Genomic DNA, 27,430 nt, shown 5'->3' on the forward strand with positions numbered 1-27,430 from the left:
ATACCTCGATACCTCGATATTGATACTTCCATCACTAAGTGATGGATCAGTGAAAAGACCCAAGTTGATATGTTTTTTCTCCACAGCGTATTGGTCTATTTAGTTGACTACATTTTATCTGGATAAATTGATATAAACTTTAAAAAAATACAAATGATTCCCTCTTGAGTGGGAAGGGTGAAGGGTGGGTTGGGTTTTTACTGTAATATTGTGTGTTTTAAGTTTTAAATGTTAAAGCGCTTCGAGCTGCATGAGAAGCGCTATTTTTTAGATAAAGTTTGATTTGATTTGATTTGATCTTAAGTTGAATTTAAATCTGAGGTAACTTTTTTCCATTTATTTCTGATGAGTTCATCGTTTTGTAATCAGGTCACAATAAATCTTTTAGTCATTTTCTTAGTATCCTAAAATGGTAACGTTTTCAAATTAGAAATCTAATCTGACTCAATCCAATCAACAGGGTTAGGATTTAGTAATTTATCATGATTAACTGCTTGTATTTCCAGTCTTTTGTGGGTTTTGGCTCCTGTAGCAAAGCATTCAAGTAGATTTGGACTTCAGAGCTAGAGCGTGCACCGGAATAGAAGACGGCTGTGGTGTTGTTAACTCCAAGAAGCGCATTTTGGTAGATTAATTTAATGCTTTTCACTGGACCTTTCTAGGAATTGAAGGCTTTGTCTGCTGGGAGAGCTGCTCTTCTCTGTGAGTGCAGTGCAAGCAGCAATGAATCCTTTTGAATGAATGGACAATAAAAAGAGACATGAATAAGTCTTTTAAAGGCTCTGGTGTTCAGGCCTTGCATCATCGCCTCATAGGGCGTCCCCTACATTTTGGAGAAAATGTAAGACTTTTAAGTGTGCCTTATGGTCGTGAAAATACGGTAGATGCTTTTTGAGCTGAATGACTGGTAAAGCTCGAGCTTTCCATCTATACCATTTTTTGTATTTTTTTGTATGTTGCCAGACTTGAATCTCCAACGCGAAGCCTAACCATGGAGGCTCCCAGAGGGGTGGAGGTGAGCGCTGCCAGGGGGACTCTCGGAATCAGCAGCAGAAAAGACCTCCAACTGGAATCTACAGAGGGGGAGGTGAAGGAGATCACATCATCTTTTTTTCCCCCACAGCTTTTAGTTACTTTCGGCCAGCGCAAAAACTTTATTCATTTGTTTGACAGAACACTGTTTTACATGTGAGTGAAGTGTTTTTTCCACTTTAACACAATATTGATGGTAGTTCCATTCCAAACAATCCATATAAAGTTTACATCCAACATAATGTTTTTTTTTTAAAATGAATTCATACTGTCTTGTTTTTTACAGAATCAGTCGGTTTACGTTTAAAGCGTAGAGACTTTATTACTGTAACGTGTTTCAAATCAGCGCATATGTGTAAATGTGTAAACTCAAATGTGTAAACTCTTTACTTTTTTATAAAGTAGCATAAAGCTACTTTTCTCTGCATTAAGATGCGCTGGTTTACATTAAATGTGTAAGCACAAAAAAGAAAAAGGCGTTAACACTTTACTGCTGTAAAGTGTTCCATAGCGGGGCATAGCTGCTTTTCTGCACTTCTGAGTTTGTTGCATTATGTCAATTGCGTACACTGTTGAAGAGTTAGTTAAAGAAGCCCATTGATTCATAGTGAATCAAAATACAAGGGAACGTCTTTGTATTTTTTTTATTTAACGTTTCTCAGAATCGTAGTCTAAGGAAATAAAGCGATGTTTTTTAAAGGAGGTTTAACTAATCCAACATTCTGCGCGCGTCACCAGACGAGAGGTAAACATTAATATGCAGGCCCGGATTTGCTTCCTGCATCTTAAATCAGCTTTGTTGATCTTCATATTTACTTGCTTGCAGCTCACTTTAATGCCTTCGTCTGCATTGCCTGCGCCTCCACGTCTGTGTATGCGACACACAAACCAATTACAGAGATGTGGTACCAAGAAGCAAAAGCCAATGTCAGGCAGCTCCGTCCGTTAGCACGGGTCAAAGCCTCATCCTTATGGTCTGCATTGCTGTCTTGTCACCTCCTTGTGCCAAACTGTATTTAGGCATCCCTTCCAGCCATCTGTCAAATCCAGGTGGTAATGAATTACCTGAGGACCCCTCTGGTGATTTCTGCTCCCCCTCCAGATACTTCTAGATGCCAGCAGCATTAGACTTGGAAGCCTCCCACTTGGCACCCACGCAGGCTCTCCGAGTCAGGCCATCCAGAAGCAGGCCGTGTATGAGGTGTGCGTTTGCCCCAGCGGCAAGATCTACCTCTCCCCTGCCGAGAGCAGCTCCTCCTGTCAAGCCATGAGCAACATCTGCCTGTGGAGCTGACATGGGAGCAAAGCGGTGGAGCCCGGGACGCCTGAGGGAGTCTGTGGGACGGAGATGCTACTCGAGCCTTTCATCATCACACCGAGGCGCTCGCAGCGGATTATCGGAGGTCAGGACGAGGCGCCTGAGGGCGAAAATCTAAACCGAATTCAGGAATATATACAGAACACACCTTTTTCCACCGTTGGGAAGAAACTGAACATTGAGGAGAAGTCATTGGTGCCTTCAGTTTGAAATAAAATCACAGCGCTCCCGTTTGTTTCTTTGTTTGACCAGGGGTGGAACTCAAACCATTTAACGTTGAGGGAGGAAGGCACTTTATTTTTCTGTGCAAAAATGTAGAAGATGTGTTTGAACTTACTGTTATGAGCTAAATTAAACATGTGAGACAAACTGGGGTTGACGTTTGGGTTAAAAGTTTCAAACTGTAACTTTTTTCCTTTTAGATCTGAGATCCCAGCCTCCGTATAGCCTACGTGCACGATAGAACTTCCGGTTAACTTCCGTGTTTCGAGTGTGAGGCCGACAACTTCCTGTTGGTCGTGTTATTGTTGTGGGGAGTTTTGTTGAGTTGCTAGTTTTGAGTAAATAGGAGCGGATTTCGGGTAAAAGAAAGGCGATTGTTGTTTCAACGCGTGACAAAGACATCACAACATTGTTGTGTACCCGTGTGCGAATTTGTCAAAGTACAACAGTACTAATATAAGCTTTCATAGCTTTCCAGTATATGTGTCGGTGAGAGCCGAATGGATGGTGAACACGGTGGGAGGACTTCACCCCAAGCAAGACGAGTCGTGTTTCGTATTTGCAGCAATGGGAAAGAAGATGCGTCACGTAAACACGTCGTTCGGAATACTTTGCCCCGGTCAGACTCGTTCGGATCAAAATTTCTTTCCGATCGAGATAGCTGGGTTATACCGATCGTTGTTCATGTAAACGGTTATTCCGATCGTGTGTCACTGCTGCTCTGGGTTACGTCATGCATAGACGGTGTTTCGCTGAGAGAAAGCTAGTGAGCTCATACGGGACCGACCAGCTGCTCTGTGGACGCCCCGCTCCGCTCTCGCCCCGCTGGCTCTCCCCTCTCTTTCACCCCTCACGAGGGAGATGCGGGGGGATGCGTGTCCACTGATGTCTGGACCCGGCATCCGAGCTCTGCGTTCGGGCTCCGGTGCCAGTGGACCGAGTGAACCTCTTTGAGCAGAGCAGCCGGATTTATTAATGTGTTTGAGGGGAGGGTGCTTTCTTACATGTGCGTTTTGTTATGTGTGAGAATTCGGACTGCGAGCCGAACCGCCGCTCTGGGTTAGCGGCTGCCGGACTCGCGAGGACAGAGCAGAGCACACAGTGTGTTAGCTTTTCAGAGCAGAAATGCCGCTCAGTCCTTAGAAACTGTTCAAAAAAATCACGACACATGGAATTGTGTTTCTAATTGTGCCCCGACAAATAAAGGCTGATCATTTACGTGCAGCCAGGATGCAAGATTGCAGCGTTTCCCACATGGTTTGTCCTGGATTTTGTCTCCATCAAAAGGCTAATGTTGTTAGCCCGTGTTGTTAGCCTCTCCTAACACTGGGTTGTTCTTCAGTTCTGTTCTTCTTCCACAAAAAAAGCACTGACCACAAGGATTAAAAATAAAATGATGAGCGAACAGGCACTTCATATTATATTCATAAAATTAATAAAAGCACGTTTGGAAGATCGCCTCGTATATTACCGAGCTGCTGCATAAATGTGACAGCAACGGGACACATTTCCTTTCGGTATTTTCAACACTATATATTTTAGACACGATATTTTGCCCATGTAACCACGCACTGGTCGACAATCCTGTAGATGTCGTTCACGTCGATTTTCGGGAGACCTTGTAGAAAACGGGTGAAATATACCATCTTTCGCAATCAAAATCGGCCGTGTCGCTGCTATAGAAGTCGCAAGCCGGAAATGGTCGGCCTCACACTCAAGGCGGCGGAAGTAGAACTCCTTACTTTCGTGCACAGAGCCTATTGGTCAAAACAATTGGGTGTCAATCAATTTATTAGCTGTTTAAAGTTCCTTCCAACACCTTTAGCAAAGATGATTAAATGCTACAGACCCACTCCAATAAAAATTGTGTTTTTGTTTTTTTAACATGTAGTTGTTGCATTTTTGCCCTGAACGAGAACGGCGGGATAGCTCCGATATTGGTTGCCATTATTTTGGCACCGGTAATGTTAGTTCAGGGGTGTGAGGGATTATAAGCTAGCAAGAGAGAGTGTAAACAAAGGGATGATGGGAAGTGTAGGAAGGCTTACTCTGCACCAACAGTCCTACCCACAACTCAGAAGCAAATTCCCGATAAGCTACTGCTGCTCTGCAGAAACTGAGAAATTGGCATTTGATTTTAGCCTTTAAACTTAATAATCATCATTAAAGAGTACACTGGAGATGCTTTCGCAACAGTTTAGTTGGGTTGCAGTGGGACTTGAAAGTTACATTTTGGTATATTATTTTAATTAATGTGATAAAAACAAGAAATTGATGCCAGAATTTCTGTTTTTCCCTCATTTTGGGAAGAAAGTTTTTGTGTTTTAAGTCTCATCGAGTAGAGCTTTCATGAAAAAACTCCACACAGAGTTTGCGGTGAAATTCTCTTGGAGGCAGCGGCCCACCGTGGAGACAGACCGGAGAGCCTGGCTCACCTCGGATCACCAGCTGGGAACCGGGCAGGCGGCCACTTTCCTGCAGGCCTCATTTCACTCACTCATCGTCCTTCATGTGGTCGGACTCCAGCAGAGATGTGTGCTAACGGCCATGGCTGTAGGCTCATAACATCCCTGCTTAGTTTACCCTAATGGCAAACTTCACACACAAAGTAAATAGCAACATTTTTCCTCTCACCTGCAGAGATCTTAAAAAAAAACATAAAAACACCCAAAAAACGGATGAGCTTCTTTTTTAAGTCTGTAATTTAACGCCATGTTGCCTGTAGATGCAAATATGCATCAAACAAAAAAAGTACGTTATTTTAGCATCTAGTTAAAAGCAAGAATATAAAATCAATTTCTCTTCATAGCTGAAAATTAATTCAAGAGTCAAAGGACTTTAAAATTTGGTATAAAAAGTTTAGAACTATTGAAACTAAAAGTAAAGCAGATATTTGAGTGTTTCTTTTTCCCAATAAAAGTTATATATATATACACAAACATATGCGTGGGTTTTCTCCGGGGTCTCCGGCTTCCTCCCACGTCCAAAAACATGCTTCATAGGTTAATCGGTTAGTCTAAATAGTCCTTAGGTGTGAATGTCCATGGGTGTCTGATTTGTGGCCCTGTGACTGACTGACTGACTGACTGACTGACTGACTGACTGACTGACTGACTGACTGACTGACTGACTGAGACCTCAAAACGCAAGAAATTTTCTGTTCTATAGTTATGTGAACTTAAACAAAGCCTTCATTTATTCTTTTAGGAATGTACCAAATTCTGCAATATTCCTCCAAAAGTCACAGCACACAGCACAATTTCACACAAGTGACCATTTTAAACAGAGTTTTTTTAATGTTGTATTGCCGAATCAAAAATAAATATATGCCCATTACTGGTAATATTTAATATCAGTTATTATCAAAAACGTTTTTAGTTTTCCATGTGAATGAAGGAAGGAAGGATGGAAGGAAAGAAGGACATAATTTGTCATTGTCCCATGTGCGAGGAAATTTAAAGTGGTCTTACGTCAGTGCATTTTTCTTGAAAAAAGAAAAGAAAAGATAGTTTATTTGGAACTAATAATCAGTGCATTATTCAGTTATTTACAAGAACATCAAATTAATTTTCATCATAACGTGTATCATTTGCCATTTTATATAAAAAATTACAACTAATTATTTTAAAACTACTCTAAGATGCATCAGTCATTAAAATCAAGAATTTCCATTTAGAATTTTTATTTAATTTCTAGGAATAGGTCTGCAGAACCAGGAAAAAAATATTTATTCATTTTTCTTTCATTTATTTATTTTCTATTCCATTTTATCCCTTTCGGGGTCACGGGGCTGCTGGAGCCTATCCCAGCCACTTGCAAGCAAAGGCAGGGGACAACCTGAACAGGTCGCAGGTTTAGTTTTGTCGCAGGGTCCCAGTCCAGTCTATTCCACACCCATGCATTCTCCCATTCACACCTAGGGACAATTTAGATGACAAATTTACCCATGAAGCCTGTTTTTGGACGGTGGGAGGAAGCCGGAGACCCTGGAGAAAACCCACGCATGCACGGGGAGAACATGCAAACTCCACACAGAAAGGTCCCCCATTGATGTTCTGGTTTAAGTCTTTGATTTAACATAGGGTAATGTTAAATCAAAGTTTTTAAATCCTCTTTCTATTTAAATAAAGGCATTTTATTTTTAGGCATATTGATCTTGTAAATATATATATATATATATATATATATATATATATATATATATATATATATATATATTTATTTAGGTTGCCATTTGCTCCATGCAGGCAAATGGCAACCTGGAGCAGGCAACAAGGAAAGCTGCAACAGCTAAATACCTCCAACGAGTAAGGCAAGTCCTGAGAAGCCAGCTCAATGGCAAAAATAAGACCCGGGCAATAAACAGCTACGCACTGCCCGTTATCAGATACCCTGCAGGAATAATACATAACTGCAGGATGTAAGATGCTGGCAGGGAAAGCATACATGGAACGCCACAATCAAGTGGCTGGAATAATATACAGGAACATGTGTGCAGAATATGAACTGGAAACCCCAAGGTCAAAATGGGAAACACCTCCGAAGGTGGTAGAGAATGAGAGGGCAAAGATCCTGTGGGACTTCCAGATCCAGACTGATAGGATGGTAATGGTGAACCAACCAGACATTGTAGTGGTGGATAAAGAACAGAGGAAAGCTGTTGTGGTGGATGTGGCAGTGCCAAGCGATGGGAACATCAGGAAGAAGGAACATGAGAAACTGGAGAAATACCAGGGACTCAGAGAAGAACTGGAGAAAGCCTGGAAAGTGAAGGTGACAGTGATGCCTGTGGTAATTGGAGCACTCGGGGCAGTAACCCCCAAGCTGGAGGAGTGGCTACAACAGATACCTGGAAAGAGCTCAGACCTCTCAGTCCAGAAAAGCGCAGTGCTAGGAACAGCTAAGATATTGCAGGACCCTCAAGCTCCCAGGCCTCTGGTAGAGGACCCGAGCTTGGAGGAGAAACCACCCATGGAAGGGTGAGAGGGGCGTTTGTATGTATGTATAAATATTTAATATATTTGATTTTTTTCTGTGAAAACAAATATTTTATTATTTCAGCAGTTTTTGGAAGTTGACACGTTTTCTCTGACACCAACATTTCTTTATAGGTTAAACACTAAAATCCTACCTTTTCTTAATAAGCTATGACTTTAATCCTGCATCCTGACGACCCGCCTCACGTCTCTAAGGTGGAGAGCTCACACAACAATCGCAGCAGATGGCAGCAGCCTGAGCAGAAGGGCGGAGCGCTGCACCCTTCTGCTGCAGGTTGGCAGGTGTCGATGTTTTGCCAAAAAAGTGAAGCTTTGGAGCTTCTGGGGAGAGAAAAGATCACAATGAGACCATCTCGGATGAATTAGGGCCAGGTTTTTCAGATTCACACACATCTGAGAGTTGTTGTTTTTTTCTTTAAACACAAAAGCCAAAATTGTCATCTAAACAGGAAATCCACAGATCCATGTTAAACATTATTTTTTCTAAAATTAAGCAATCTTTAAAAAAACAACAACAACAACAGAAAAACTTAGAAAGTTGAATAAATTGATTAGATTTTAAAATATGTAATATCTTTTTAAGTAGCCGAGGATTCGTGGCACATCTGCATGTAATTAATATCCAACTCCCACCTTAATTCATAACTTTTTGACAGTATTTAATGTCACACAACCTAAAACACATGGATCTGTGCGACACACACACACACAGCACAGCACACACAACAAGAACACTACCAGGACAACTGTCAACATCACCAAGAAAAGTACATGAATGGAGGATTCACTCGCCCTCATTACCTTCTTCCACAAATCAAACACCTGTTTGAAGATTTCAGTCTATGAGGTTACATTTCAAAACTGGGAAATTCCTGCCATATTCAGATTTTCTGTAAAAAACAACAACAACCTAAATGTCCCTTTTACAAGTTTCCTCTGTTCAGCAACATCATCAGCAGGCCGGTAACTTTGTTTGATTGAATTTTCATTCTCTGTCAAATATTTGTGGCTGGTTTAAACTTAGACTTTGTGATGAAAATTTTCCCCTTAATGTCACAGTGGATGCTAACAACAGGACCACAACTTCAGCCGGGTCCAGCTTTTAAGTAGTGATGGGATTTATGGCTCTTTTTAGGGAGCCGAATCTTTTGGATCAGTTCATTTCGTAGAGCCATTCAAAAGACTGTCTTACTTGGCTCTTTTTTTTATAGCAACTTGCTTTTCAGAGCCTGGAGTTTATTCATTTCATCCTGGAAATAATCACAGGGAGGATTGATGAGCTGACATCTGGATCAGAATAATTAAAACTTAGATTTTCCACCAATAATTGAGTTCAAATTATTTTGGAAATATAAATTTCAGCTACATTAAAGTCTGATCCATCAGCTGATTCTGACACAAAGAAGAGCTGCCTTTTATGTAGACTTTGCACCAAAATACAAGACATTATGAATGTTAAGTGTTCCATAACAACGCAAGGCTGCTTTTCTCAGCTTCACAATCTGCTAGAAATACATGAATTAGGTCAAGAGTTGTAGAGTAATCGGTAGTGGAAAAAATGTCAACAGTGGAGCTAAAGCTCCGGTGTTAAAGGGTGAAGATGTGGTCTCTCCTGTCTACGATCCTCCATGGGCCCGGACTACCCAAAAACCCACAGCACCCAAATGGGTCGACCCCCACATGGGTGCATGTAACCAAGGCTTTAATGAGTTAATCAGTTCAACCTGGGAGCTCCTCCATACTAAACTTTCACTTTTCAGATCAAGTCAAAATCTACCTGCTTAACGGAAAATGAAAAGTAATAAAGATGGAAGTATCCTTATTAGGCCTATAATGCCAAAAAGGCCATAAAGGATTCAGTTGCCGGGCAGAATACTAAACTCTGGTCTGATTACTGGAATGATATCATCACTGATCTTTCACTGTAAAAAACAAAACCATTATAAAGTCAGAGATGGACCTAAATCCTAATGATACGTTTAATGGAATTCATAAGTCTATAAAGAATTTTAAAATGATGATTAAAAGTAAAATGATCTGACACATTTTTGAAAGTTTGAATTCTCTTTCTCTCATGGAAATACAAAAGATGCTTTGATTTTCTTAGGATAAAAAAAAGAAAAAAATGTGGCAAAATGTGACGCTTATTTTCAATGAGTCCAAGACAGATGAATATTTCAAAAGTCATAAAAAGGGAACCAAAACCAAATCTTCAGTTCTGCAGTTTAGAGGGAAAAAAAAGTCAAAATGGAACAAAAAGTCTCCAAAAGAGTAACTGAAAGGGATTTTCCAAACTGGCTATAATGAGTTTTCATTAATCAAGAATTAATAAGAATCCCCAATTAATTACTTGATCACTTATATAAAGAATCAGTAGCTTTTCTTTTTCTAAATTGAAGGCAAAAAAAGTGAAGATAGAGTTTTCCCTCGCCACATCGCAGTCCATGTTTTGCAGAATTTTTCTGTATGCAATCTTTTTTTTCTTTTCTAAACAGCGCATTGTGCTCTGTGTTCTGATTGGCTGAAGACAGTCAATGTCATGTCTCATGTACAGAGGCATCTAGTTTAAAAAATGTATTTAAATGGTTAATCGCGATCAGATGTTTGTTTTTATTCCTCAATACTCTAATCATTTTTCTATGAAGGATCTTTGAGAGCTTAAGCAAGAGAGAAAAGTGTGAAAATGTTCATGTCTCTGAAAAAAGTGTGTAAGGGGGGGTTTTACTGCCTTTAAGCATCTGAAAACCTACTTCATTGATTACATCTATATTGGGTTATTTATAGAATGCACCCCCTGTGATAAACTAATGAACACTGTAAAAGTAAAACTAGGTGTGCAAAGTTCACCTTTCCCCACGATTTGGTTCAAACTTTGATTATTGGGTCCTGGTTTTGCTTCAATATGTGATTTGTGTAGTGCAAAACAAAAAAAAAAAAAAAAAAAAAATGGAAAATTATATCTTTTTTTTAATGTACTAGTAAGCAAGTAATAATGGGAAAAACAACTTAGAGTTGGCTCATGCTATGCCTGGTACAATGTATTAAAACAATAAATATTCTCAAAATTCTTGAATTTAGCACACCAATTGTTTGATGCTTCCAATGTAAACATTACATTGTAACATGTATGCAGTGGGGATGCAACGATTCACTCTACCCACCGTTCGCTTCAATGGTATTTTTACATACGGTTTGGTTTTGGATCGGCATCGTGGGTAAAACACACACCTGTCACCTGATGACTCCCATCGTTCCTCCTCCTCCTGTCATGTAAAGCTGATGAGAAGTGATGGTACAATGTTTCACCCGGCACGAACTGGACTTTCAGGAGGGCGTTCCTCCCCCTGTGGGCAGTCGAGAACACTAGTGGTTTACCGTTGGCGTTAAGGACGCACTGTAGCCACACGCCACGGTTCAGAGTCACAAGACTCCACCACTCACCCACCATTATTATACGTTTACGTTGATATTAGGTCCTTTTCAGAAGAACACTGACACATCCTTTCCAGTATGTATGAGAAATGTGACTTTCATATTATTCATTATATCAAAGGCAATCAGAAGTTGTTCCAATAAACTAAGATTGTAGAGCTTTAGAGACAAAACTCCAGGACCCAAAATGAATGATGGGATCAGCCACCATCACTGTGTGATAAAGCGGTTTGCCTCTTCCTCCTCTACATCTGCACACTCATTTCTGTGAGACGCAGTTTTCTCCATTTAAAGAAAAGAAAAAAACCCAGCATATTCAGGAGTTCTCTGCTCTGAATTAGAAGATACTACGACCAGATGATGAAGGCTTTACTGAACAGTGCAGGCTTACTCTGCCCCCTACTGGAGGTTTTTATGATCTTCAGTTCAGTCGTTAGTATATGTGCTGTTGTTGAGTATTAAATATACGAATTTATACTGCTGCCCTAAAGTGCAAATCACATCAAATAATTACTTTACGCAAAAATAATAATAAATAAGATCACAACAAGAATAAAAATAAATAAATAAATAAATAAATAAATAAAAACAAAATTCCAGAAACCAAAATTTAGGTCCAAAATGTACCGTATTTTCCGGACTATAAGTAGCCCTTTTTTTCATAGTTTGGCAAGGGGTGCGACTTATACTCCGCAGCGACTTATATTAGAAATAAATTGAAATAAATTCATTGTTAACCCTCCTGTTATGTTCATTTGTGAGGAACAGAGATGATGTTCCTGGGTCAATTTGATGTATGAGGTATGTTAAGAGTTAAGAGTATGTTAAGTGACTCAGAGAATCAGCAAACTTTTTTTTACAGTAAGATCTTGAAGGCTAAGAACACAATATTCTATTTTCCAATGATTTCACAGATTCAGAAATGCAATAAAAATGAAAACTGTTTCTACAAATACAGGATGAAAACAGAGTATTAGTTGGCCAATGATGCTTCATGAAAAGAATAAATAAATAAGTTTGAGAAAAAATTACTGTGAAATTATTAGATAAACAGTCTGCTATGATTGTGTCATATAAGGTTATGAAAGTTAAAATGCGACTTATAGTCCAGTGCGACTTATCTGTGTTTTTTTCTACTTTATAATGCATTTTTGGGCTGGTGCGACTTATACTCCGGTGCGACTTATAGTCCGGAAAATACGGTAAATGTGGGGAAAGGACCAGAGTCAGAGACATGGAAAAAAATAAAATGAGAAAGAAAGAAAACAGCTTGAGAATAGAGATTGGAACTTGACTAGACAAACAAAACTATCTCTAAAACCAACACAACATGACTAAAACCAAAGAAACCGAACACAATGACACAATCTTCACAAACCAGGCTTACATCCAAACCTAAAGGTTTGCTCTTCTCTGGTACCCACTCTGAACCTTCTTTACCATGTGTCTTACTGTGACATTTCTTTTTATAATTCTTTTAAATGTTTGAATTGTGTTTGTTTAACCTGTCTTTGACTGTATGGCATGTTAGAGATTGCACCCCTTCAGTGAAATATTGATTAAACCATAGAAATCTTTAGGAATCTGCGTAGCTACAATCACTGAAGACGTTGGCTGATGCAGGCGCGTGCTCAAGGAATCTACCATTTAACACAACAATGGGCAGACAGAAGATATAGTCGCCAACCAAGGCTGTCCACAACAAACACTCAGTTTTGGAAACCCTTAAACCCTCTAACATCAGAGCTTTTCTTTCATTCATTCTTTCATTTACTAGAACTCCTCAATCGTTTATGCAGCTAAGAATATTCCAGCAGATTCTGATTGTGTAACGCTTTAGAGTAGTGAGGTGTTTACACAATCAGTGTAAATCAGCTGACTCTGTTTCACTAAACTAACATAAAGTGTTGCATTTTTCTCCATGTTAGAATCAATTGATTCATGTTGATCACTTAAACGGTTGAAGAGTAACAGTACGTCAAAGAACGTGTGTTATCTAGTCGTCGTTAGTGACGTCTTCTAAGTTTAAGCGTTAGAAACGTAAACTTTGGGTCGTTTTTTTCCTATGTTGTAAATGTTTTGGATTTTTGATTTGAAATGGTTTATTTCAAACAATCAAATAAGAATATTGCACAAAACAAAACAATCAGCAGTCATACGTTCATACAAAGACGTATCAAGCTTAAGAGTAATTAGACATTAAATTAAAGATTGCTTGAAAGGGAGTGGAAGGAAGCAAACTTATATAATGTTGTACCGTAATCAAAATGATCCCTACAGAAAGCTTTGAGCTCGTAAAGTGAGCATAGGACTGGACTACTGAATTAGCTCTCGCCTAACACTTAAATGATTCAAGGGAATGGAGTTTTTTCAGTCATGAAACCCTAAGGCTTGAAGAATTGATGTATTTACCCCAATGTCATTGTTTTTTTGTTTATCTGTCACATCTCAAATGTCAGTTTAAGTTAAAAATTGTCTGGAATCAAACAGTCCTGAAACTTCCGATTGATGAAGAAGAAGAATCTGTTGTTTGCTAATCAGCCTATAATTTGATTAGCTTAAACATAGTCGACATGATCCCCATTTTTGTAAAAAAAAAACATCTGCATTTTTATGAGTAGGCCCATGACAGTAGAATAAAATCACAAACATCTCTATTTGATTTTTTTGAAGTATTTGCCATTCATTAATTGGCACAAAACTAGTTCACCATAACATTTAAGTAAGTAACACACTGGATTTATAAATTCCAACTAACTCTGGTGCACTAGGACTCATCCTGGTTTCTCCATTCTCTAAAACCTGTCTTAAAAAAGGCTACATATCAACAACATATTCAGACATGTATATTTAGTTTGTTTAGGACACCTCCGTCACGTTGGTCCAGTCAATCTGTAGCTTATTAACAAGGTTGCAAGTGTGTCAGAAGTCCTTGGCAGTTATCTATCGCACCTGTGGAGACAAAACAGAGACAGCAGGAAAGGCCTGAAAACAGCGCTGGCAGAAACAACTAGGAGAGGGAGACAGAGGCACAGGAAAATGTCAAAAAAGAATTCAGGATTGAATTTTAAAGAATTTATTTGTGCAAGAGTGCAAAAAACAAGTCAGGAACAAAGTTTAACCTCAATACTTTGTAATGTAACCCACCATGGTGGAGAGGTTGCAGTCTGACTGTTTAAGGTGGGAGGATGTCTTTTATACAGATTAATAGTTCAACCAATACTTACTTCCTGCACCAATAGACAAATAAAGTCTTTAAAAATCAGACAAATTGATTTCCTGGATTATTTCTGAACATTTCATCAATCATAGTTGACGGTTTTTTTATTTCTAGGAATTTCGTTCATATAAATATGGATCATAATTAGTCCAAAATGCTCAATAGCTCTGAAACTACTGTCACAAGAACAGAACGTTTGGTGACGATAGCTTCAGAGCTGTTGAGCACATCTATTATTATTCATATATTTATTAAAATTCGAAAAAACATATGAAATCAAATAACAGAAAGATGGACTTTCTCACAAAACAATTATTGTAGCAAGAATATGCTGATGAGTCTTCCTTACTTCGTTATATGAGACTTGATAAATATTTGAAGATAAAGTTATCAAAGTTAAACTTGTTTCACTAGAAGTTTTATTAAGTTCAAATGACTCAAGATTTTTTACTTTTTATGGTCCTTAGGCAAGTCATTAAATAATACTAAAAAATTATTAGTAAGTTTGTTTAGTTTCTATATCAAATGTAGAAAGATAGTTAAACTACAAACGAGAGAAAAATACTTCGATTTTGTGGTTTTGCAGTGTAGTTTTATTGCTGTTCTCTTTAATGTTTTATGGCTTTGGTGTGATTCACATTTGCTACGATATACATGCATTTTCTTTTACATTTTCTTTTGGGTAAAGTGTAATGTGTGACAGAGAGAACTTTGGTTTTGATTTGTGGTCTATTTCCACCATTTATCAGGTTTTAATTTGTAAATTATTGACTTTGGATCATCTATGGTCCCAAACATGAAAGGGGTTGAGGCGTGTCCTCCATTAAAGTCTCTGAGCAGCTTTTTGATATGCCTGAAGGGCATCAAAGAAGCAAAACTTGCTTTTTCTTGTTTGAGGCGAAATCAGGCAACCAGGGCAGCTCTTCATTTAACCACTAGGGGTCTCTGTTAACCTCTGCTACCTCAACCCAGTTTGTCTTTGTTCTGATAAACAGAGTTTTCTGTAGTCCGTCCATGTCTGCTAATCTGCCAATCAATCTAATGCACACAATTGAGCATAAAAAATGAAACTTGATTTAGAAAGGCAATATACCCCCCCTCCCCCAGATATGATTAGAAAATATAGCAATGAGAAATTTAAAAAAATAATTGACCCCAGGTAGTACACATGTTCATTTTAATCTTATTACTTGAGACAAGAAGCCCTATCTAGATTTAATTACAGAACATAAATTAAACTAGTAAAAAGAACAAATTAAAATGCTTGTTTCAGTAAAGGTGTTATTTTAAAACTGCTGTCTAATTTTTTCTACCAATGATTTAGTCTTATGGTATTTGTCCTGGCCACCTCTCCTAACTGCCACCTGAACTCCAATAAAAATAAAACATTATATAGATATAAATGCTGGAAGTTTTTGATAAATCCTCAGTGTGAAGAGGAAATGTGAAAATTGGCCTGAAAGACCTAATGAATCAGGAAGACCTCTGCTCAACTGGATCTACACGGAGCTCTACATCACAGGACTAAGAGAAGAGGTTCATCCGATCATGAAATGAGGCGACTGGCAACAGTTTTCAAGATCCTCAATGAAGCTCCACTCACTTACCAGAAGATCCTCAAAGCCTTCAATAACCAACATGGATTCATCAGAGTGGTCACAAACAGAATTGCTGGAGTTGGAAAACCTGGCTGTGATCTTTGATGACTAAATATTTTCCTCAATTATGTCTTTTAGGATAAGTTTCTCTTCAAGTGAAATGTTATACTTGGTTTCATTTTCAGTGAAGGGATACTTTGTAGTTTCGTTTGCATGGAAATTGGCATTTTATCTGAGAAAAACAATAAGCAGCATTTTATGAGTCTATAGTGACTGATGGATGAGTGGCAACACGTTTCAAGAAGGATTTAAAGTCCAGTTACATAACTTCAAGTCAACGTCACCTGGATGATTGACAACCTTACCTTCACCAATTTATATGAGAACAAATGAATAATATCTTAAATTGCAGATAAACAAGAAAAATAAAAAAGGAAGTAAAAATAAGGATGCGTGTCGGTAATTTTAATTTCTTTTCAGACTCCACTAAACAGAATCCTGACAAAGTGTTGACCTTCAGGGCGGCCTCTGTCTGACAGCCGTGTCCCATGATCATCCTAAATGTTATACATCAGATAAGAAAGTAAATATAGGATTACAGTGGCAGATAGGGTTACACAAACTGTTAAAAAAGAGACTAAATTCAAAAGCAATGGGGAGAGCTTAAAAAGACAAAAGAAATCCACATTAATTCACTCCCTGTGTGATGTTCATGATCATCTCCTCCAAGAGTCTCAGCTTCCTCTCATTGTCGCTGATAATTGCTGCTTCGTAACCAAGATTTTCTTCAAAATTTAAAAGGTGTTCTTTTACGAGGTCCTTTGATTCCTCCAGCATATCAAGCAGATGTGGATCTGGCAGAGACTTGTTGACCATTTTAGCCAAATAATCCAATAAAGGCAAAAGTTTTTGATTTACTCCCATGAAGACTTTTTCCAATTTGTTGACGGCCTGTAAAAAAGACAAAAAACAACGTTCTCTGACAGAATTAGAACTTATGCATACAGGGGTGCTTTATTTTTGTTTTGACTCACCTTTTTTCTTGCTGCTTCCTTTTGAAGCTTCTGGACGTTTTCCACCATCTTGATCAGGACAGAGAGTAGAAACATTGAAACATGTTAGCTCTGGTGACGGCAGCAAACTGTCCATTTGAGTTCATGTGCATCCAAAAAGGGGCCAAGTGTTCATTCATGACCATCACATGGACTCCATGTAGAAGTTTGTGAAGGGTTTTAGAAAGGAGTGGCTGCATTTTAAAGGGAGCAAAGGTGTGTCTGCAGTTCCCCTTGAGGCTTGTAGGCCCACCGTAAAAGACGTCATGAAAGTGGAACGTACGATTGTCGCGCATGTGGTAAGTGTAGCGTGAAGTACTGGTGGGGCTAATGGAAGTTGCACGCACTTGTGATGCTTTTGTACAGGGCTCTTATACCACACTCCCAGTCATCAGAACTGCACCACCAATCAGCGCACGGGAATGCCACACTTACTGTGCACACGTGATATATAAGTGCCTGTATGATCTCAGGACACAGACACAGAGTAAGAAGCACTGATTGTCTAATTTCTTCATTTTTAAAAGTCACTTAGATAGCACTGATGGGCTGTCTGCATGATTTGGTGAGGTACAGAAAATGAAAAAGCTCTACAACAGGGGTGTCAAACTCATTTTCACCGAGGGGCCACATCAGCATAGCGGCTGTCCTCAAAGGGCCAGATAGAACTAACTTATACGTGTAACTAAATGTAATGAAAAACAAACGTAACCCCTCCTGATGTTAAATAACTCATTTATTTATTTATATGAACTTTTTAAAGTGACAATTAGAGTTGCATAGAAAACACATGTTTGCTTGTTACTCTAACAGAAATCCTTTCAAATTTGATTCTGTTGGGTTACATTATACGGACAGTGTTTGTTTAAGTCATAATGTATAGTTGCCCAATTCCATATTTCAAGTGCAATTCCCCCTAGATATGAATAAATACAAACCAATTTTTGTTTTTTATCTTAAGAAATGAAGATAAGATAGATCTCGCGGGCCACATTAAAATGACATGGCGGGCCACATTTGGGCCGTGGGCCTTGAGTTTGACACATGTGCTCCACAACATTCTAACCTAGTTTATCCTAATGTGTTGTATAAGTTCGTCAATTGATCTATGACCCTGGTGTTTTGTGTGCATGATCCGTACAGGTTTAACCCTTTTTCACCCGTTGACAGCCTGTAAGGGGAGATGTGACTGAAATTTCCCTTGTGCTTTAACTTTATGCCTCTAATAAGGAGTTGGTGATCAACAAAACATTAGGAACCTCAGATTGACGAAGCCACTTGGATGTGTTGTGGAACATCCTAAAAGAGGGGATTTTAGGTTCAGATGCCATGACTCAACTTTCATTCACCTGGAGAATCGACTTATCAAGGATCCCTTAGGATCCCTATAAGAAGCTGAATAAATTCAATTCAATTCAATTCAATTCAATTCAATTTTATTTGTATAGCCCAAAATCACAACAACAGTCGTCTCAATGGGCTTCGTATCGGTAATTGAAAAAGTGAAACATGACCTCAAAAGGATCACGAATACAAAGAGTTCAATAGGAAAAATACTAAAATGAACTAACAAACTGACTAAGCTATACTGGCATCCCTGCCCTTAGACCCCCCTTCTCGGTAAGGAAAAACTCCCAAAAAAAACGGATTCCGGAAAAAACGAAGACAGCTCAGGGGTGCCCACATGAAGGAGGGATCCTCCCCCAGGACCGACAGGCGATTTACCAGAACTATAGAGAAGAATTAACTTATCTAAATCTACAACTACATATACAAAGTCCAGCAGTTATAAATAAAACCTAAAACTTCAACACTTCTCCTAACTTTTCTTAAACTTCGCTGTTAAAAACGTCACCCTGACAAACAATCATGGAAACATTACAGAGCGGCTAAACGCAAAAACTTAATGAGATTAATTACATCATCTTTACTATTTTATTTTAGAGTAGTTTCAGTTTTACCAGATCATCGTCATCTACCAGCCCTTTGCCGGCACAGACCAGACTGGACAGAACGACCATCAGCAGCAGAGCTTTGGTGCTTCTGAACGAACCGGCTGCCCCCATCACTGATCTGAATGAAGGAATGGAAGACAACTCCAACATCATCTCTAAAACAAAACTTTCTTTAGAATGAAAAAGCAGAGTTCTTAGCATTTTTTCTGTCCTAATACTCACCTTAGAGTAGATGGAGAGCCGTCATGCAGACGAACAGCAGAAATGCTGAGGAGCAAACGTTTATATGCTGGTTTGGTGTCTCCGCCTTTTAGTCCTCCCATTTAAGAACAAAAAGGAAAGTACACAGCGGTTGTGCATGTGACCTCCAGACTTCCTGTTTTAGTGGTCAAATGTGACGTTTCTGTCATATGAAAGTGGTGAAATGTGATTATCAAAAGTAAATAAAAGCTGCATGATGTAACATTTAACTCTGGAGAACACTTTTCTTCTGGGCTATAAAAGTTATTTGGACTTTTTGTTTGTTTGTTTCTTTTGGGAAGGCACAATTAAGATCGACCAAAAAATTATTGATAAAGAGGAAAGAAAAAGAAAGTAAAAACTCAATGTTCTATTCATCACATCCTTCCATTTTCTTTCTCTTTGTTTTTGTCGACAGCAACTTGCAAAGTAAATTCAGTTTGTTATTTATGGATATTTTAATGTTTTACTAAATAATATGATTTTAAAACATGTTAAAATGTGAATATTAACTTAACGTAAAATAGTTTTAGATTTTTTCCCTGATAATTTTGTTCATGATACATTAAATCAGTGGAGGATTGGTTTCAGGAAAAAGTATTCTAACTCACTTTCTAATTAGTATTATAAATCAAACAGGTTGCATGTTTCATGTTTTTTTTTTCATGTGTCAGACTTTATTTAAAACAATGTTGAACAATGAAGACTGTTATAAAGCAAAGGTCCTGATGTTCTCCAGCTGTTAAAGAATATAAAAAAGTCAAGTTTGAATAGAATACAATTGAAAAATAAATTGTTAAACATAAAAAGGGGCTAAAATATGTAAAGCAAGCAAAAAGATATACATGTATTGCATTTCCTGAGCCAAAGACTTGGTAAGCTTTCAGTTGTCATTGGATTTCCATTTTTTTTTTTTTTTTTGGGTTTGTTTAGTAGATTGACAGCTATGGGGAAGAAACAGTTCTTGCATCTGTTGGTGTGGGTCTTGAGAGGTCTGTAGCACCGGCCAGCATAGCAGCAGTAGGTGGTTGGGACGGACGGACGGTGTCATTGATTGTGTGTTTGGCCTTGCTAGACAGCGACAGCTGCTGATGTCCTCTGGGCCGGGGGAGCCGGTAGTCTTCTGGGTCTGGTCAATCACCCTCTGCAGCACTTTCCTGCGTTCCACGCTGTGATGCAGCACGTCAGGATGCTCTCTATGGTGATGGTGTGGAAGGTCACCAGCAGCGTAATAATAATAATAATGGATTCGATTTATCTGCGCTTTTCCAGACGCTCAAAGCGCTTACAATGTGTCCATTATTAATTCACTCCTCATGTATTTTTGGTGATGGTAGAGGCGTGGCTGCCAGTTTGCGCCTTTTGGTCCCTCTGACCATCACCTTCACATTCATGCACATTCACACACCAGTGGAGCCACATTGGAGGCAGGGAGGGTGAAGTATCTTGCCCAAGGACACAACAACAGTTGACTGGGGGCAGCGTTGTTCCTCCTGAGTCTTCTCAGGAAGTGGAGACGTAGCTGGGCTTTTCCTACTCCCACTGTGCTGTTTTCAGTCTGGTAGAGGTCGTCTGTGATCTGCAAACCCAGGTAGCGAATAGAGAGGGGCCTATCCACGCCGTCGCCATTGATGTACAGTGGGGGCGGAACCCCTTTGCCCCCTTCAGAATGATCTCTTGTTTTTGTGGGGTTCAGATGGAGGTTTTTCCCTGAACACCACCTTTCCAGTCTGCTGACTCATCCCTGCTGTCTGCCTCATCCGCCCCTGAGAATAACCCCACCACAGTGGTGTTGTCAGCAAATGTGATGATGGAGTTCATTGGATGGGTTTGTGTAAAATCTGGTGTGTTGAGCATGAAGAGGAGGGGGCTCAATACACGTCCTTAAAAGTAACTTTTAAGGAAGAAATATTGTAAGCTGTTCTTTTCTAAAGACATTTAATTTCTTTAGACACATCTGCTGGTTTCCAAAAAATAGAGCAAAAACTGATTTAAACAGTAAATAAAACATTTCATACATTCTTTCCCTTAAGACATAGATAACAAAAAATGTCAGAGTTCCTCATACTGAGAAACGTAAAAATCTAGATCCTCGTCCAGTTCGTCCTCAGACTCAGGAAAGTAAAAATCAAAGTCCTCTTGAAGTTCGTTCTCAAACTCAGAAACGGAAAAATCCAAATCATTGTCAATCGGGTGCTCAAACTCAGAAACATGATAAATCTTCAGGATTCTTTCAATGTCTTCTGCTTCTGCCGTGATGCTCCAGAATCTTAGTACAATGTACTTTTTTGTGTCCTCTAAGATTTGCATTGCATTATGATGCAGGACATAATGTTCTAGGGATGGATCAAAAACAATCTGTTTCGCGAGCTTCTTCTTTTCTTCTTCAATGTTAGCATAAATACGTTTTGCTTCCACCAAAAATAGCTCCCTGTCATTCAGCTGAAAGACAAAAAATGTCGGTATTTTGGCAACAGAACTTTCACATTATTTCTTTTACCTTCTGACAATGAAAACAGGAGACTCACCCTCTGCCATTCTACTTCATTGACCACTGCCTGGAGATCATTCTGGAACATTTCCTGACATTTCACCCAAAACATTTAAATGAGGCCAAGCAGTGTTGTAAGGACATTCTCTTTACTATATTTCATGTAAAACTCATTTACCAGTTCCTCCTCATCGGTTATGGAGTCTCCCATCTCCAGCAGTGATGACAGAACATGGTTCATGTCCAATTCACTTTCCTTTAGTACCAGGATTATTGTAAAGAACAAGTTAAGTCCTGAAGTGAGTCAAATTAACAAGTTCATACTACACTCCACTTACCACCTTCTCCTCGCCAGAATATTCTGCTAAGGTGACACATTGTGTTTTCACATACTTTATCTGAAAACCAACAATGGTTTAATCATGAGTTACTGTTTGCATTGATGCCATTTAGAATCTTTCAGATAGAAACTCACGTTTTCCAGAAGATCATTCCTCAGAGTTTTCAAATCCTCTCTTCTTCTCTAAAATGTACCAAACAGAAAATGACGTGTTAACTGCAGTATAAATTCATTAAAGGATAAAAAGAAAAAAAAGTGAATTTACCTCATAAAACGAACAACTGATGTTAAAACAACTCAGCAGAAGGAGCAGGAATAGCAGGCCTTTTCCAGGACAACCATGAGTTCTTCTTTCCATTGTAGCTTCTGGTATGTCTGCAGTAAACACAAAACCCCTGTCAGCCTGAGAGTGAGGTTAGCCGAAAACTGCATTCAAAATAAAACAACCCTGATGAGTAAAGGAAGACTGCTGACAAAGGATGACTGAAGACTTTATGGCCTCAAATATTTATAAATCATCACACGTGAGCAGTTCCCACAAGCAAATTAGCTGACTTTTACTTTCATTTTGAGAGGAAAAAAACATTATCGTCACAAGGTAACAGTTGATGCTGCTTGATTTGTGACAAATTCCTTTTAATTTCTCTGAACTGATAACAACATTTAAACATGCGTGAGGTTTTTTCTTAGTAAAAGAAAACAGGAATCAGAATATTGCAATGGGTTGTTGAGCGCACAAAAACAAAAAGCTTTAAATATATAAACATTGAAGACTCTTGTGTATTTTTCATTTATTCTATCATTGCACGTACACAAAGACATTTTGGTCAGAGTTGGAAACGTTTTTCATCACAAAATTGAATATAAGTATCTGAATTAATATCTTTGTGTCATGTTATATTTTGAACTCTATGGTTAATCAAAAAATGTATTTTTTATTGTTCAGTTTAAGTTCAAGTTAAGTTTATTATCTTAGGGAAACTCCACATTCATAAATGTAAATGCAGAACAAGGAGCCGCTAGTTGCTGATGGAGACGCGAGACGCTCCTCTGCTTCAAGTTAAAGTTACAGACGACATGACAGCTTTGGATAAAACGCCAAAATGTCTGTTTCTGATTCATTCAAACAAAGAGTCTTTCAAAACCAGTAGAGGATTTTTCAGAGCTTACCTGCTCTGTAGCTGTTGCTGCCCTGTAATGAGGAAGAGATGCTGTTCAGACAAGTGGAGAACTTATAAGATAAAAAAAAAACACAGCAGCTTCACTTATCGGAATGTCTTCCCTGAGACTTTTACTCTACTTTCACTTTAGTGTAAAACAGTAGCAGACTGTGGTTTCATGCCACAACAGAACGAGATAAGCTTTAAAGACCCACTTGTGACAAGAACAGGCAGACGGCTCGACGGCAGGTTTATTAGCTTGGCTAAAAGTCAACAAAGCTAAATTGGGGTCAGGCAGGCAGGGGTCAATAACAGGCATGAGATCATCAGGGTAGTCAACATCCAGGCGTGAGTCGGGGGCAGGCGGCAGGCAAACAGTGTCAGACACAGGGTCAGGAAACAGGAGAGCAGGTCCAACTACAACGCTTGGTGAAGAAGGCTGAGTGGCACAAACAATACTTCGCACTGAGAGAAGCTCAGTACAGTGTTAAAGTATGCTGTGGTTGTTGAATGAATGAGATTCAGGTGTGCGGCATCCAGGAAGTGTGCGCTGGGGGATGCTGGGAGTTATAGTTTGGCCAAAACTCTGGGGAAGGTTTTTTAATTTGTCCTGTCCAACTGCTGAGGAGACAGATGGGAGCTGAAAGCCTCGTGTTGAAAATCTTTTACTGTTACAAGGAGGGTTCTGGATCTTATCACACACTAGGTCTCCATTTGTAATTTAAGCTAAACTTTATTTATATTGATTGCATTTGTATCATTTTTTTCGTTGGACTGAACCTGTCCACACACATACAATCATGTCAACACGTAAATAACACAACATATAAATGAACACATGTAAAGCATTTCATTCTGTAACGAGAGAGGACATTCCCCTGACTGATCACAGCAGTGGCGATTTCTTCAAGACATTATAAGGGAAGCTCGGCTTCCCTTATAATGTCACAAAATTAATGGTCAAATATGGACTATTGTATTCACAATTTTATTGACTAAAATGCGTTAGAAAACGTTCATCTCAAAGACGAGTTCGTTCAGAATTAATTACATATAGCAGGTCGGCTGACTCGATTTCCTTCTCATACATTCCCGCAGCGTCACAGTGCATTTCCCTATAGAAGCCCAGCGTCCATTGACTTCAACGGGCCTGCTTTGAACGTTTTATTTCAGCGCTTCGAAACTAGCTGGTCATTGGATAAACGCTGCAATTATGTCCCGCCCACGGACGCTCAGCGTCTCTGGGGGCGAATGGGAAGTGGGCTGGCCCGGACTCCGAGCTTCTGCGTGATTATTGGAGGGTCTGTCGAAAAACTGCTTCTCCTTTTGACTGACAGCGATTCTGTACTATAAGGAATCACTGAAGCTATTCACGCTCAGTCCCATCGGAGATTTCTCAAGTTCAGTCGAAATAAAAACTGCTGCAACCTATTTCTTTGCTATATGCTTGGCGAAATAGCTTGATTTTTTACTTTTAAATAAATTGACAATTTTATGATGTAGGCCGAAAATGAGCTTATCCTCTCTGACAGACCGGTAGCCGCCACTGGATCACAGGAATGTCCAAGCACCCGCCACAAACACACACCAAGGGTTCTACATGTCTAAGGTGCTGTTAAAACGGAGAGGGAAGAGGCCCCATTTCATGAGGCAACCAGAGGAGGGGGCCACTGCCAAGAGCCATCAAAATGGCTGAAGAAACCCCCTAAGAGTTGTCATAACAAATAACGAAAGCAGTTAACATCAGGTTTTAGAAACATGAATGTGTGGGAGCTTGGAAAACCCCGAGAAATCTTGAATTGCTTTCAAAAACAACACAATAAACGCTTTCCACACGTGTAGTGTTGTTTCACAACAGTGCACATGATTTTTTCTGTTTGCTTTCGCTTCTAGAAAAAAATAAAGGTCGATTCAAGCAGTTTACTGGAAGGAAAAGTCCCTAAAGTCCCTAAACAAACAAGACTCACCACTACTGGTTTTTTTTCCCCTTGGAAATGTTAACAGAAAACCCTTTTTCTTTCTTTTTTTTTTTTACAATTTTTTCTCCTTATGACTGTGGAAAGGATAACATCTTTTTAGTTTTATTTGAATATTATCAGGCTAAAAATTTCATAACAACAAATGCAATTCAAAGAACAAAAATTACACTTAATTGTTGTCCTTGTGTGACATCACAGTACACACACAAAGTTTGTTTAAATCTGGCAAATGTGTAAACAGGAGTCCATGTCAATATATATTTAACGGTGACAGCTCAAGCAGGTCAACAAGATCTATTTTTTTCATCATTTACCTGAGGTTGTTTAAAATCCTTTTGTGTCATCTAAAAAGTGTGGCCAACCCGCTTTTTGGTTCAAGCAAGATGCTCACCAATTTTCTACTTTTATATTGTGACTATAGTAACAATTTACAGTGCAATCCAAATTATTATGTAAATTGTATTTAGGTGTCGAAAAGAAAAAAAGGTCTTTTTTTTCAAATAAACTCATCTTAAAACAGCATTTTAATTGACACGGGTCTTTAAAGCTGATTTAGTTCAGTTGTGGCGTGGAACCAAAGTCTATTGCTGTTTTAGACAGAAGTGAAAGTAAAAAAAATAGCCTGAGGGAAGACGTTTGGATGAGTGAAGCCGCTGTGTTTTTTTAAAATCTTATCAGTTCTCCACTTGTCGTCTGAACAGCAGCTCTTCCTCATTCATCCAGCAGGTAAGCTCTGAAAGGTCTTCTGCTGGTTTTGAAAGACTCTGGCTTTGGTTGAAATAAAGTAGAAACTGACATTTTTGTGGCGTTTTATCCAAAGCTGTCATGGCGTCTGCAGCCTCAGCTCAAAGCAGAGGAGCGGCTCGTGTCTCCGTCAACAAATACTGGCTACTTGTTCTGCTGTGTTTGGCTTTTGTCCCACATTTACTGGCTGCAGAAGAGATTCTGGTAAACTTTGTATTATTCTGATCATTTGACGATTGAATGAATGAATGAATGAATGAATGAACGACTTTTTTAATCTGTCTAAGGGGAAAGTGGCGAGTAAGGCTACACATACAGAGACACATTGCCCATAGGTAGACAGCAGCCATGCAATTATGGCGGCAGCAGGATATGATGTCAGAAATCAAGCATCTTCAATCTATGTCGCAGTAGAACGGCACAGATTGAAGTACAAGCAAAGATACAAAGAGATTCAAGCAACATTGATTTACAAAGACGACAGGTTCGCACAACCAATCTCCCACACGTCCGGCCTTGCAGCAGCCGTGTGTGAATGCCCAGCGCTGAACGGCACAGTCCGGGGAGCAAAGAAAGAGTCACCAAGACGTTGAAATGTAGGGAAGGGGTCATTGAGAAGGGAGGAATGTAGGTTTCCATAACAACCATCCATGCCTGTCACAATTGAATAGTTGGAAGTTAAATTTATGTCTGTAAAACTTCAGGAGTCCAGAAAAAGGACTAGTTAAAGCAGAAGTGCCGTTTAATTTTTTCTGTTTCAGAAAAATGAAAGAAAAATGACTCCAGCTGATTCTAGATTAAAGTGTGCAGCAGATTCTTTGATCAACGGAGACCAGCTGGTATGAAAGAATTTGTCCCTTTTTATTTTTTTTAGATGAATTCTTTCTGATACTGTTTTCTTTGGAAACTTTAGGAGCAAGTCATTGAGCATCTGCAGGATGCAGTAGATCAAGCAAACAAGCAAAAGGTGAGTTTCTTTACATGATTTCTAAAGTTAACCAAGAGCTCCAAAATGGTCTCTTATGAAGCATTTCTCTCCCAGGCTGAACGCCTGGAAAGCATTGCAACAACTGTAAAGGAAATGGACACAAGGTGGAAGGCCCTTTATCCTCATCTGCAGCAGGCATTGATGACACCTGACTCGTCATCTGTCCACGACCTCCTAAAATTCTCCAAGCAGACTGTTGAAAAACTCAGGAAATACTTCGACCTAAAGAAAGAGAGCCTTACTGCAGAGGTGGAAGACGTGGAGAGAAAGTTGGAAGACAATTTGAAGATGCCAGATCTTCAAGATCATCATCACACAGAACTCTAACATCTTGTACGACGATTTTTTGAAAAATTTACTGTCCTGTTGATTTTGTTTTTGTGTAATTCTGACAGATTATCAGGGAAAAAGTTTGACTTGATGTATAAACATCTATAGATACGTTTGTTAATCAACTACAATAAACTGATAAGGCTTTCACTGTAAAAATATTACATGAGCCACAATTTTTACATAATTTTAAACAAAATAAAGGTCCTAGATCATGTTTCGGTTCTCGAAAGAGCTGCTTTCTTCGTGGAGGTACATCCTAATGACCAGGATTTAGTATCTTAACAATCAGTGACGTGCAGTGAGGTTCACAATGGCTAAGGCTCAGACGT

General features: G+C 39.0%; 4 protein-coding genes across 6 annotated transcripts in view; 2 read left to right on the top strand and 2 right to left on the bottom strand.

Annotated features, from left to right (window-relative positions):
• The window catches only part of LOC101164098 (zeta-sarcoglycan), a 59,136-nt gene extending 54,680 nt beyond the window's left edge, over positions 1–4,456 (top strand). For 2 of the 3 annotated variants that reach the window (XM_078936189.1, XM_004079660.5), the window contains 2 exons: positions 964–1,087; positions 2,135–4,456. In XM_078936189.1, the coding sequence (XP_078792315.1) occupies positions 964–1,087; positions 2,135–2,326 (316 nt within the window). In that variant the 3' untranslated portion in view covers positions 2,327–4,456. Of the gene's footprint in view, positions 1–963; positions 1,088–2,052 lie in introns of all 3 variants that reach the window. The other variant, XM_078936190.1, reaches the window with a different exon arrangement.
• An 11,813-nt stretch (positions 4,457–16,269) lies between these two features.
• On the bottom strand, positions 16,270–19,164 carry LOC111946319 (uncharacterized). Its single transcript, XM_023948881.2, has 4 exons — positions 19,049–19,164; positions 18,833–18,944; positions 16,854–16,901; positions 16,270–16,770 (listed from the first exon to the last, which is right to left on the bottom strand). Exons 1-4 carry the CDS (start codon positions 19,147–19,149, stop codon positions 16,507–16,509), a joined length of 525 nt encoding a protein of 174 aa, XP_023804649.1. The 5' UTR covers positions 19,150–19,164; the 3' UTR covers positions 16,270–16,506.
• An 800-nt stretch (positions 19,165–19,964) lies between these two features.
• Positions 19,965–23,930, bottom strand: LOC105356375 (uncharacterized). Its single transcript, XM_011487335.4, has 7 exons — positions 23,068–23,930; positions 22,163–22,272; positions 22,033–22,080; positions 21,896–21,955; positions 21,736–21,813; positions 21,595–21,648; positions 19,965–21,508 (listed from the first exon to the last, which is right to left on the bottom strand). Exons 2-7 carry the CDS (start codon positions 22,253–22,255, stop codon positions 21,119–21,121), a joined length of 723 nt encoding a protein of 240 aa, XP_011485637.1. The 5' UTR covers positions 22,256–22,272; positions 23,068–23,930; the 3' UTR covers positions 19,965–21,118.
• A 1,700-nt stretch (positions 23,931–25,630) lies between these two features.
• LOC144987164 (uncharacterized) lies at positions 25,631–27,318 on the top strand. Its single transcript, XM_078936239.1, has 5 exons — positions 25,631–25,762; positions 25,857–25,984; positions 26,542–26,619; positions 26,694–26,747; positions 26,823–27,318. Exons 2-5 carry the CDS (start codon positions 25,862–25,864, stop codon positions 27,093–27,095), a joined length of 528 nt encoding a protein of 175 aa, XP_078792365.1. The 5' UTR covers positions 25,631–25,762; positions 25,857–25,861; the 3' UTR covers positions 27,096–27,318.
• The last annotated feature ends 112 nt before the right edge of the window (positions 27,319–27,430 follow it).

Source organism: Oryzias latipes, chromosome 18, assembly GCF_053564925.1.
Source record: "Oryzias latipes strain Hd-rR chromosome 18, Olatipes_Hd-rR_3.1".
Classification (NCBI taxonomy): Eukaryota; Metazoa; Chordata; class Actinopteri; order Beloniformes; family Adrianichthyidae; genus Oryzias; species Oryzias latipes.